The sequence below is a fragment of the Parus major genome, chromosome 4A (genome assembly GCF_001522545.3).
Source record: "Parus major isolate Abel chromosome 4A, Parus_major1.1, whole genome shotgun sequence".
NCBI lineage: Eukaryota > Metazoa > Chordata > Aves > Passeriformes > Paridae > Parus > Parus major.
Genome location: NC_031772.1, coordinates 6215465 through 6227618, shown reverse-complemented (window position 1 = coordinate 6227618; position 12154 = coordinate 6215465). Strand labels below are relative to the sequence as shown.

The 12154-nt window shown below is 51.4% G+C and overlaps 1 protein-coding gene across 3 annotated transcripts in view; it reads right to left on the bottom strand.

Annotated features, from left to right (window-relative positions):
- The window catches only part of OPHN1 (oligophrenin 1), a 50983-nt gene that overhangs the window by 18995 nt on the left and 19834 nt on the right, over positions 1–12154 (bottom strand). For all 3 annotated transcript variants that reach the window (XM_015626723.1, XM_015626724.1, XM_033514028.1), the window contains exons 4-9: positions 11671–11742; positions 5231–5332; positions 4187–4297; positions 3435–3539; positions 2342–2471; positions 821–921 (exon numbers count right to left, since the gene is read on the bottom strand). In XM_015626723.1, coding sequence (XP_015482209.1) covers positions 821–921; positions 2342–2471; positions 3435–3539; positions 4187–4297; positions 5231–5332; positions 11671–11742 — 621 coding nt within the window. The remainder of the gene's footprint in view (positions 1–820; positions 922–2341; positions 2472–3434; positions 3540–4186; positions 4298–5230; positions 5333–11670; positions 11743–12154) is intronic.

Below are 12154 nucleotides of genomic sequence, written 5' to 3'. Positions count from 1 at the left end.
GCCAAGGGGTTGCAAAACATCTATTTTATTTTCCTGCTGCAGTGTGCAGAGCCCTGCCAAAACCAGACCATGAGCTCACACACTGGAGCACACAGGCCTGGCTGGGAAGGCCCTGGGGAAGGCTCCATGGCAGAGGAGGGTGGGGGACTCAGCTGGAGGCACTGGCTGTGCTCCATCCTCCCACCCCTCCCCTGTCACGCGCAGGGACTGAGGGAACTCCCAGACTTTGGGAAACCAAAGCACTTTGGGAAAGTAGCTACCCAAATTGCTGCCTTAGTACAGTTTGGAGCTTCACTGTTGCCCTTTCCTCTCCCTACACTGTCCCAGCCTCACAGAACCAGTGCTGAGAGCAGAAATTAAACCACAAACCAGTGCTGTGAGCACATGCTGAGGCAAGGAAATGCTGCAGTTGGAAGCAATAGCTCCCATAGTAACTTAGTCATTCAGGCACTTCAGTGGCTGCCACAGTTCTTGTGGCTCCCAGCCCCTGTGCACAGGGAAGGAACAACATCAGCTGCTCCAGAGAGGCACCAGCTTCATCCCAGACCAAACTCACGGGCCAGCACCATCTGGTATGTCTCATGTCACACAACCCACGTCTGCTGCCAAGCCCTGCAGGGCCTGGGCTCCCAGGGACACAGTGGAGTGAGACCTCTCCTCACAGGGGTGCCTCTTCCAGGTGACACCAAAGTGCCCTGTGCAGGCAGGGAGGGGACAGAGCCCACCCCTCTGCAGGGCCAGCTGTCACGGGGACGGAGGCCATACGTGGGTGGAAGGTGGGCCTGGTGGTTGGGCCAATGTTTGCAAACATCCAACTCACCTGCTTAGCTCCAGGCTTCTGGTCTATGGGTGTCATCCGTAAGGTTTTTGCCTCTTTTTCGTACTGGCAGTAATACTTCACCCAGGAGATGCCCAGCGCCCCTGCAGAACACGTGAGAGGTCGGAACCAGGGACAGGGCTGCAGCTGGATGCAGCCAGCAAGGCATGGACAGTGCTGCCCACATGTCCTCCCCTCTCTGGGGACAGACACTGCCAGCCCCAGGGGACATCTCCCCTGCACATGTCTCCATGGGCAAGAGCCAGGAGAATAAGAGGAGAGGAGGAGGAGGAGGAGAGAAAGGGGAGGAGCTGAAGAGAGAAGCAGGAGGAGAGGAGGAGCTGGAGGAGGGGAGGAGGAGAAATGAAGAGAAGGACAGGAATACAGGGCAGCAGCTGCCTTCAGCACCCTCCCAGCTCCCTGCTGGTGAAAGGGCGTTTGTGGGATTCTGACCACAAGCCAGGCTGGTTTGGCCAAGCCCAGCCAAGACTTACACTGGCAGGATCCTACATGTCCTGAATGTCTGTTTCACAAACCTCACTACTTTTTCCTGTGAGTGAAAACTCCATAATAAAGACAACAGCAGCTTTAAAATACTCTAAAGTTCCTATTTCGGGATTCATTGACACTTTTCTCTGTTTTCTTACCTGAATCCCTTTATAGGAAATAATTCAACTGGTGTTTTTTCTGTAATTTCTTTTTAAGTTGCAACTGTCAGGAAGAACAACTCTTCATACTTTATTTATAGGGAAGCATAAATAGAGGCAGCAAATAGCCACTGGCCTGCAGGAACATGCCACATTTAGGATCTAAAATTACTGAGTGTGCTTTCTTTTAAAAGCAAGATAAACAGACATACAAATATTTGTATAAATAGATTTCTATCTAGGATTAAGAATGAATGCTTACAAAGTTGTCTGTAGCCTCAGAGGTCATGATTTTGTATAGACTTATGTCCCCTGAACATTCCTGCTGCATGGCCATGGAGAGCTGCAGGCAGCATTTGGAAAAAGCTGTATTTGGTCTGATTTGATTCTGCTCAGAATTACAAGTTTCGCTCTCAGCAGCTTAACTCAGCACTGGTTCCACCTTGGCTGTGCTCAGCTGCCTGCAGAGGCTGCCAGAGGGAGGCTGGGCAGGACACCAGATTCATCCTGGTAAAACACAGCCAAGGCAGAGCCTGCCAGAGCTCCAGGCTCTGGAGTCATAAATCCCATCTCATTGGAGCGCAGGGCAATTAGCCCTGTGCTGTCACAGATAAGTCACTTGGACAAAGCTCTGTGCCACTGCTGACAAAGCTGAGGCTGCTGGTGCTTCCCCAGGCACTGCAGGCAGTGACACCTCGGGCACGGGCACTGGCAGAAGGTGACACCCTGGGCATGCCGTGCCCTGGCAGTGCTGACACCCACTGCAGCAGGGCTGGCCTGGGCAGAGGAGCTGAATACAGCCCAGAGCTGGGTTATGTCAGGGCAGCCCAGGCCTGCACGTTCCCTGTTGCATGCAGGTGCATCCCAAAGCCATTACATTTCTCCTGAGTGTACAGGTAGCCCTCGATGGTCGGCTGCCCAGGCAGCTTGCAGGTTAGAGGTGCTTCCTTCATCCTCTTCTTCAGATCTTCCAGCTCCTCCCGTGTGCTGGAAAAGTGATTCCTTGTCTGGTAACAGAAAACAAACAGAAACATATTTGAACATGAGCAAAAAGTGAGCTGTAGGTCATTTATTCCTAGATAAATCTGCAGTGCTGTAGCAGAAATGAGTGAGTTCCCAAGGTACGAAACATGGAAGCCACTCCACAAATCCACATGGAAACTGGCTATAAGAACCACTGAGCTCTTAGGGATGACTGAAGAGACACATTGTGTGCAGAGATGGTGCTGGAGTGCCACAGCTGGGAGGCCACTTGTTCCCTTAATTAAGGAACTTCAGCACGTTCCAAGGCTGGCTGGAGCAGAGGCAGCAGCTGAGCTCCTGTTCACACTGTTGCTCAGGTAACAGGTGTGTTCTGCTCCCAAAGGTGTTGATTCCCAAAGGATCATGCTACACTGCTTAGCATGAAAGAGTCACATCAACAGGGGGTACAAAATCCAGGCATTTTGATGGAGTACTACCTGGACCAATTAATGAGCCACCAGCAAAACCATCTTGGCTCAGATTTATGGCTGTTGTTCCACAGAAATGAAGAACAGACAGGAAAGACTGAGGATAAAAAAAACAGGACTCAGATATTCTACCCCATGAACACACTTGGCCAACAGAGGAGCTTACCAAAGCATGTAGCAAGCCTGTAGGAAGCCAATACCATTAAGATCAAGGTTAGAGGCCTTAGAGTACAATTTCAATCTTGTGAAACTAAAAGAAAATCTCAGGCTTGTTTATGCATCAGGTTAAATGATGCAACTGCAGTAGCCCCTTCCAGAGAAAACAATTTCACAGACATGGGAATTGTCCCATGCAGGAGAGGGGAAAATCCATATAGACTGAGAAGGAAATAACTGTATCTGCAACAATGCAAACATGGCCAGACTGCTTGGGTGGAAAGACCTTGCCATCAGAGGTGTGTAAATCCAAATGAGAATAGAAGCCACACAGAAAAGTCCTTCAGCTGGACAGGGACTCACGTTCTGCAGGCTGAGCTGGAGCTGCTGCTTGTATGGGAGGAAATCCTGCGTCAGCTCCACTGTCAGGTTGTTGTAAGTGAAGAGGCTGTGGAGAAATGCCAGCACCTGCAATGGGGGAAGGGACACACTGAACTTCTGTGTTTATAATGGAAGCAGAGATGGACAGAGTGTGGGGTTACAGAAATTACATATACAAATCTTTTTTCCTCACAACTTTGGAATGCCAGCCTTGGTACGGCTTATCCACCACAGTTTTCCTAAAGCCCAAGGTACCACCCACACATGTCTGAAAAGAACACCCAGAAGGAAAGAGCCTGCAGGGAGACCCAGAGCAGATCTGCAGAGTGCTCTTCCACAAGATCCACAGGATCCCACACTCCACTGCAGCTGGCACTGGGGCAGAGCCACCACCCAGGGCAGGGTCCCTGCAGGCCAGGCTGGCACAGGTGAGCAGGGCAGGTCTGTCCCTCTGCAGACCAAACCCAAGGGCGCCAAGATAAGCTATAACAAGACCTGTAGCTCTGTACAGTGTTCAACCTGTTCCTCAGGATCCACAGACAGCCAGAAGAAACAGGGCTGGGGCTTCACAGTGCTCCAAGCACCACTAAGGCTATCAAGCTGCAGCAAGCCAAGGGTGCAGGGTTAACTCCTGCCCCACAGGACCTAATCCAGCCTGGAAACTCATCCCTTCCTGCCCCTGCCAGCACATCTGAGCATCAACCAATGAGACTGAGAGAAAAGGAAACTCCTACCGGCTCCACAATACTGAATTTCTTGCTTTCTTGTACTTCCTGGATCTGGTACACGTACTCGAGGGAGGACTCAAAGAAATTGTGTCTCTCTTTGTCCACCTGAAGGTCAGCCTAGAAGAAAGAGAGAAAGGTGGAAAAAGAAAATACATCACATGTAGTTTGAAAATATTTGACTTGCTTTTGTCTGTCAGCCCACACATAATTCTGTCCTCACTAAAAACCTGTCTGGTGTCCAGCTGTGAACTGGAACTCTGGATATTCTTCTAAGTCTGCCCATTTCTGGCTCCCTTTCATTCAAGGATCCAAAACCTCTTCTCACTCTCCAAGGACAAGGTTTTCCCAAAGCTCATTTATTATTTTAGCACAAACCTCTTCTCCTGACAAGGCCATCATCACCACCCTCTTGCCCGACTCCATCTGTGTCCCAGAACCAGCAATTCTGGAGCTGCAGCAGTGGCAGGAGCACACAATGCTCCCAGAGCTCACACACCAGAGCCTTGCAGACATGCTCATAGGCTCATTTGACAACTGGTCTGACAGATCTGACCAGATCCAGCTGCTCTGGTGTGGGCTGGAACAGCTGGGTTTCCTTCTTTGCTGCAATGTGCCTGCAGCAGCACCAGCTGGAAGGAACCCCCCTCCTCTGCTTGCCCCCACAGGCACCCAAAGGCACCAGCAGCAGCAAGACAGGATGCCAGGCCAGCAAAAGGAGTAATAACTGGTTACTTTTCAGCCAGAGCACTTCCCCCAGGTGAAAGGGTGGCCACTCCCCAGCTGTGCCAGTGCCACTGGTCACTGCCCTTCACCATCAAGGTGACAACAAGCAATGACAATGTCTAAAGCCACTACCAGCATCCAACAGACCCAGGAGAACTATGAACTTGATCTCCCTGGTCTCACAGAGAATCCAGGCTTGGGGTAGATTTCACTGATTATCAGTTTCAACAGGTTACTGGAAGGGATGATTCCTCTCCCTTTTTTAAAAACCTAGAGCAGCTGGTGCTGTTGCTTCTGGACCTAACTCCAGAAAAATTCCATACACACCTCCTGTAACTGAGATTCCTTCTTTTTGGAAGACAAATGCAAGTGGCGATCCAGCATAGAGTAAAACTTCTCACCATCCTTCTCAAACTTTTTCTTTCTTTCCTGCAAGAGGTTGAAGCAGAACCATTTATTGGCATTTTCCAGATAAGAACATGCATCAACACCAAAATCCTTTGTGCAATTCTGTATTCCCATAGACAAATTCAACCCAGCCAAACAAGAAGGCCACTTCTCATTTGCTCTGCTTTCACAGCTCCTTGCCTATCTTGGATGCAATTACACCTCAAGACCCAGTCTAGCAATACTCTGTGGCACAAGAAGTATTTTTTCATGCCAACATCATGGCAAAAAGCCCCACTGATGAGGTGCTGTTCCCTCTCTAAATCTCTTAATATCCAGTAAACTGAAAATCTACTCATACATCAAAAACCTGCTCACCATCTCCTGACATGCTGTTCACACAGCCCAGAAACAACTGGGCAAACACTGAAATGTCAGAGGCACCTCAAGGTCAAGAAAAGGTTCATTAGATTTTTGGCAACTTTCTGTTCTAAAGAGTTTATCATCTGTTTTTGAAGAGTACCAGAGGGAAAGCAGAAGCCTGGCAGGTCGACAGACAGGCAGGAAATCCTCATCTGCCTGTCAGCAGTGGTGCAAAGAGAGCACAAATGAGTGAGAGCAGCAAACAGAGACACTCGAGAAGGAACCCTGGGAGCAGGCAGGGAGCAGCAGAACTGAGCACCAGGCTGCTGGCTCCTGCCTTGCACTAACTGTGACACTGGTGATCACAAAAAATAAACCAGAGCAGGGGCCAGGTTGACAAATACCCACTTCAGATGGTATCTGACATATCAGGGATTCCTGGAAGGCAACTAAATTACTAAAATCAGGAAATTCCAGCCTGGCAGCAGCCTCTGTGCCAGGTCCAAGCAGTTGAGAGCTGGTGAACACACGGTGCAGGCATGTATGGGATGTCCAGATGTCTGTCTGGCTTTTGAAAGCTCAAGAAAGTGGGAAGCAGTTCCAGATTCCTGGGGAATTACTGTTATCTTTTGACATCTAGCTCCTGAAAGCCCTGAAATCCTCTTCTCTTGCCCCCACTCAGAAATGCATGGATTATCAAGCACAGCATACACCAGTGTCACCACAAACCAGAGCAGATGGACTCTGCCAGACTGCTGGCTATTGGGAATTTTCCTCATTAATTCAGTAGTGACCACAGCTTCCCCTGCCTGAAGTTTTGCTTCCCCATTCCACTTGTATGGCCTTTTCATCTGTCTGTCAGGATGTCCTGCAGCAGGATGCCTGGGGGCTCCCAAAACCTCTGGGCTCAGCACAGGTGGCTCCCAAAAACAGTAACAAACCTTCCTGCCAGCTGCTTTCCAGGGAAAAGGATTCTCTCCCCACATGGCTGCGGTGAAAGCACAATTACCATGAGGAAATGGCACCAACCTGACTCCCCCTGCTGATGTGTAACTGTCTGGAGCAGGGCAGGCTTAGCCCAGCAAACCTTTTCACCTCAGCAGTTACATATTCTGCCCTGCAGACCCTGGAATTACAGGACAGCTGAAGGGAAGTGCATCCTCTGGAATCACCCCCTGCAATATCAGGTACTGTGACTCCGTGTTAGCAGCCTCATATATCAGAACAGAGAGATCTACATCAAATCCAGAGGAGTAGAGTCCTCCAAGGGTGAATCCTAATTTAATCAGTGCAGCAACTGCGGGGCTGAGGCCAGGAAGGATGATCAAAACAAACCACCACCCTCGTGACTAACTCCCTGATCAGCAAACCCAAACCCAGCGCAGTGAAAGCATTTGCAGACACAGTTCCTGTGTCTGTAAGGTCAAACTCCTGGGCTGTCTGTGCCATTAACACCCCATCTGATGCAGCCAGGAACTTGCCTTGTTTCCATTTCCTTAATGAGGAGCCTCCAAAGCCACAGAAGTGCAGGGAAGCAGAGCTGTGGGGCTGCAGGCACAACTCTCCTGTGGCCACCTCCTCATGTCTCAGAGGAGAGGGCTGTGCCAGCAGCAGGACCTGGGACAGAAAAGCAGGTGCTGCCATGGAAAGCTAGCTCCAAGGCCAACCAAGAGCTCCAGTGTCTCCACCGAGGTGGTGTGCAGAGTGGTGGTGGCAGCACAGGCCTGGTGCTGTCCCTGTTCCTCAGCAGAGCTGTGGGGGAGCAGCTGAAGGTGCAGCAGGAATGGGGCTGGAGCCACTCCAGGAGTCCTCCCCTGCCTCTCACCAGCAGCAAGCAGCACAGCTAGGGTGACCCAGCTGCCCCCAGCCTGTGCAGAGGCCAGCAGGGAAGACAGCCACACTCCAGGCCAGAGCTGGGACCAACCTCTCCTGCTCTCCATCTGGGAGGCTGCTCACCTGCACCAGGAGCTGTGGCAAGGGGCAAGGGAACAGGACAGGATGGGCAGGGGGATGTACCTCTGCATGCAGCAGCCTGTGAGCAGGTGGCTCCTGGCTTGTCCCCAGGAGGGGTGACATTGCTGTGGGAGGCTGTGGTGCCCACACAGATGGCCACAAGAACCCATGGAGGAGGCCACAAGCTGTGTGAGGCTGTGGTGCCCACACAGATGGCCACAGGACGCCACAGCCTGCAGCTACAGAGACACCACAAACCACCAGGCAGCAGCTCACCACCAGCTTGTGGGCAGCTCCCTGTGGGGAGACTTGGTGTGTTCTGAGGAAGAGGGGTCACCTCTGCTCAGGGAAAGACTGGTGAAGAGAAAGGAAGAGCCTGGGAGAGCAGTGGAACTCCTGCAGCAGGAGCTGGGAAGGCAGACTCACTCCTTTGGGGAGAGCCTCCTCCTCTGCCAGCGCCCGCAGCAGGCAGGGGCACACGGCTGCACTGGGGACATGGAGCACTGAGCTCTTCCTGGGGATTGAAGGCACTGGGAATGATGTCCAAGATGGACCCATGTGCTACAGGACCACAGTGCAGCATGCTGTTTTGGGCCTCTGAGAGGGAGCTTGCCAATCATTCCCACTCTGGCTAATTAACATATAACTGAACAGCAGAAGAATGACCTGCAAATCCTTCTGAGTTGGCTGCTGAACAGAGCAAGCCAAGACAAAAAAAACAACACAAAAAAATCACCCAGACTGAAGCACAATCTGGAAACATGAGCACAAATTAGTTCCTCATGAATATTCAGCAAAGGGCTGCACCACGTTCCCATTAAGGGTTTGCCAAGTCCAAGAGCCACCCACCTTCCCTTTAATGCTCACGGGGGCAACCGAGCAGCTCCCACCGACTGCAGGCAGGTGGGTTGCAAAAACCCTGCAAATCTGGAAGCTTTGACAGGCACTGCTGTGCCCAGGAGTGAGCAGGAGCCCGTGGGACAGCTCTGGCTGCTCTGTGTGTGCCGGGTCCTGCCTGCACCCCGACAGCCGCCGGCACTGGGGTGACACCGGAGCCCTTCGGCAGCTTCAGGTCCAGCTCACCACGGGGAAAGGGGCAAAAGGACTTGCCAAAACTCCTCCTTAACCATTAGTTGTTAATTAGGATCCTCGGAAATTCCCATCTTCAGAGAGGTGGAGTGAGTGGCAAGTGAGAAGCCCAGCTCAAGGGCCACTTCTCCTCTCCATAAGGAATTAAACACTTTTTCCTGCTGGGAGCCCCCATCTCCATCCACACCTGAGGGGCTTGGGTGCAAGAGCAGTGGATGGAGGATCACCATAGCTCATTTTTATGAGGAATCAGCAGTTAATTCAGAAACAGGTTTCTAAAAAGTTGATGGATGTAGAAACAGCAGTTCTATCAAAGCACACTCAGTTCATCCTGGCGTTTTTCCTTCAGCCACTGCTTTCTCAAATGCTCAAATGCTTTCACTGCTTTCTCTCTCTCCTTAGGCCCTGCTCCCAGAGATGAAAGCAAGTAGAAGTTATTCTGATCCCTTTCTTTTAAAATTACAATTAATGAAATTAATAACAGAATTAACTAAGACCTTTTAGGAATATGTGATCTGCTATGGAAGAAATTTTGATGAACACTGCAGCTATTCAGCATCCTCTTGCCATTGCAGTACATCCAAACAAGCTTTTCCCTCTGATTTTTTTGGTTTGCCTTGTGTTGTTTTTTTAAAAGCTCTCTCCTTCCAAGTGAAAGTGGAATTAAACTTTTCTATTCAAATCATCCTCAACTCAGTAAGTGTGGCCAGGCTCTTCCCAAAGTGTCCCAGCCCCACAGCATGGAGCTGAGCCCCAGGGCTATGGAGAGGGAGGGATGGGAGCTCCATATGCACCAGCTCCTTTCCACACTCCCCCCCTGCCATGAGTGCCAGAGCTGGGAAATGGGTCAGCTCAGGGGGTCCCAGAGCCTCCCTTTTATCTGTGATGTGGCACATCACAGCACAGCAAGAACGGAGACCCCATGGGGCTGTGGCAGAGGGAGTGGCTGGAGCAGGTCCCAGTGACAGCCCAGGGCTGCCCTGTGTGAGAGCACACCCTCCCCTCCCGAGGAGACTCCATTTGTCCCGGGAGAATGGCTGAATGCAGACTCAGATGTGTTGGTCAGACTGGCTGTGCTCCAGCCAGAGGCATCACAAAGCCCCAATTCAAGGGCTCTTCCTATTTGGCTCCAGCAGCTCGCAAAGGGAACAGAAAACATCTCACAGAAGGCGACGCTGCCAAAATAAGGAAACTAAGCAGAGGGCACAAATTCTCTGTGTCATGTCTCCAGCCTGTTCCACAGCCCAGCCTCAGCCTCTGCTCCTGGTGCAGATCAGAAAGGGTCCACAGGGTGCTGCCAGGCCCAGCAGCAATGGGAGGAACCCACACTGACAGAGCTCTGCTGTGAGGAGCCTCATTTGTACTTCCCACCTCCTGCTGCTGACTGGGGATGAGCCGGAGATGCTTTGCAGGCTGGCAGGTGACAGCAGGCTCTGTGCCCCAGGTGACACCTGACAGTGCAGCCCCCCAGCAGTGTGGCATAGGCTCCTGGTGGGGAAACATCAGAGCTGAGGACAAGGGGGAGGAGTGGCTGGGGCTTGCTCCCAAACTCGCACCCTCTCAAGGCCTTGGGGTGGCACTGGGGACAGTGGTACCTCCCTGCGGGCACACTGTGATCCTGGCATGGTGCAAGGTGCTGCCCTGTGAGCTCCTGCATGGAGCACAGCACAGCCCCCTTCCCACCATGGTGCCCTGGCACCTCTGCAGTTCATATTCCTCACGAGAAACAAAACCCCAAACCAAACTACATCGGCTGAGCCACCTGCAACACCCCTCTGGCCTCTGCCACCTCTCCAGCTGCTCTGAGCAGTGTCCTGCCACTGTCACCACCCTGTGCTTCCACCTGGAGCGTCCTGCCCATCCACAGGGACCCAGCAAGGGCTGCAGGCTGTTGGGTGAACCTGTGTCAGTGCTGGGGCCATGGCACCATCCCTGCTGAGATCTGTGTCCACCCCCTGGGCACGGCCACTGCAGCCAGGACACGGGCACACGGCCGGCAGCTCGGCTCTCGGGGCACAGCTCGCTCTGGGCTGGGGCAAAGTGGCCCTTACACACCTTAAGGGCTCTCTGGGAAGAAAACAGCCCGAGGGACACACGAGCAGGGGTCACCTCTGCCATGCTCATGGCAGTAAGCTCTTCAGAGGGCTCCACACACCAGCCCTCAGGTCATGGCAAAGGGCAGGAGGGCCATCAAGTATCTCCTCTCAAACCCTGTATTTATTAAATGTCAAAGCCTCCAGATGGGCTGGGCTGAATCCAAGCCTCAAGTGTTCTCCAAAACATCTCCATTTCGGAGCTGGGTCAGAGCCAGCCCCATTTTAAGCTGCTGCTGAGTAACATGGAACCTGGACTTCTTGATAGCAGACAAGGGAAAAATGATCTTTTGCGCTCCACATGTGCAGGATTTGCTTTTTATTGCTTGTTTCTTTAAAAGTTTGGTCCATCTGAAAGACTCATTAGATACTTTATGTAAATATTTCATAACAAAAGCCCTATGACTGTAATCAGGTTCTGCCTGCTGGCCTCTCCTGCTTCCCCTCCTTCCCTTTTTCCCTCCTTGCCTTCCTCCCTCCCACTCTACTGCACTCTTCTCTGCAGAAAGTATTTTATTCTCAACAGCACTGACTGAACAAAGGGGAGAGGAGAGAAAGCAGCAAGGAAGATCTCCTGGCTGAAACAAGCACTCCTTGCTCAGGACAGAGGCGGTGCTGGAATCGGGCCAGGAGAGAACCCAAAGAATTCAGGAAAAGACTTTGGAGCCTCTTATGATTGAAAAATCAGACTAAAAGTCACAGCACGAACCCTCATGCCAGCAGCTGAAAGCCAGCATTGAACAGGGAGTTTCTGAGTGCCTGAAGTCAGAATGCAGCAGAGAAACTGTCTGCTTGTTAAAAACAACAGGAGGAAAATCTGAATTCAAACACAGTAACAGAAAACAAATCTGTTTACATTGAAAACAAACAAACAAGCCTTACCTTGGTGAACCCTATCTGCTCCTTCCGGAAGTTTTCCAAAGGTTTGATCAGCAAATCACTCGCGTTCTGCACCTACAGTGCAAAGAAAAAGCATTTTAATTGCAGGATGCTGATCAATTTTCTCCTAAACAGAGGCTGAACGGGGCTAGAAGCCAAGAACTCTGAGATTTTAATATTTTTGACTGGAATCTTCTCTGCCTGTAGGTGAATTCACTTAAACCATCTGTACCTGCTCTTCCCCATTGGTAACACAGAGCAAACCCCAACCATGTCCCAGGAGGCTTTGGTGCATCCTGTAACTGATAGAGGGTGTCCCCAACCCTCATCCAACAAGGCTACTCTCAAATAAAGGATGGACTTGCCTTGTGGATTCAGCCAGAAGGTTACCTGTCACAGGAACAGCCAGGGAAAAGGGAAAGCCTGCCTGTGTCTCTTCCACTCCTGTCTCATGTTGGATAAATGCTTTCCTGGGTGGTGCTCTGCA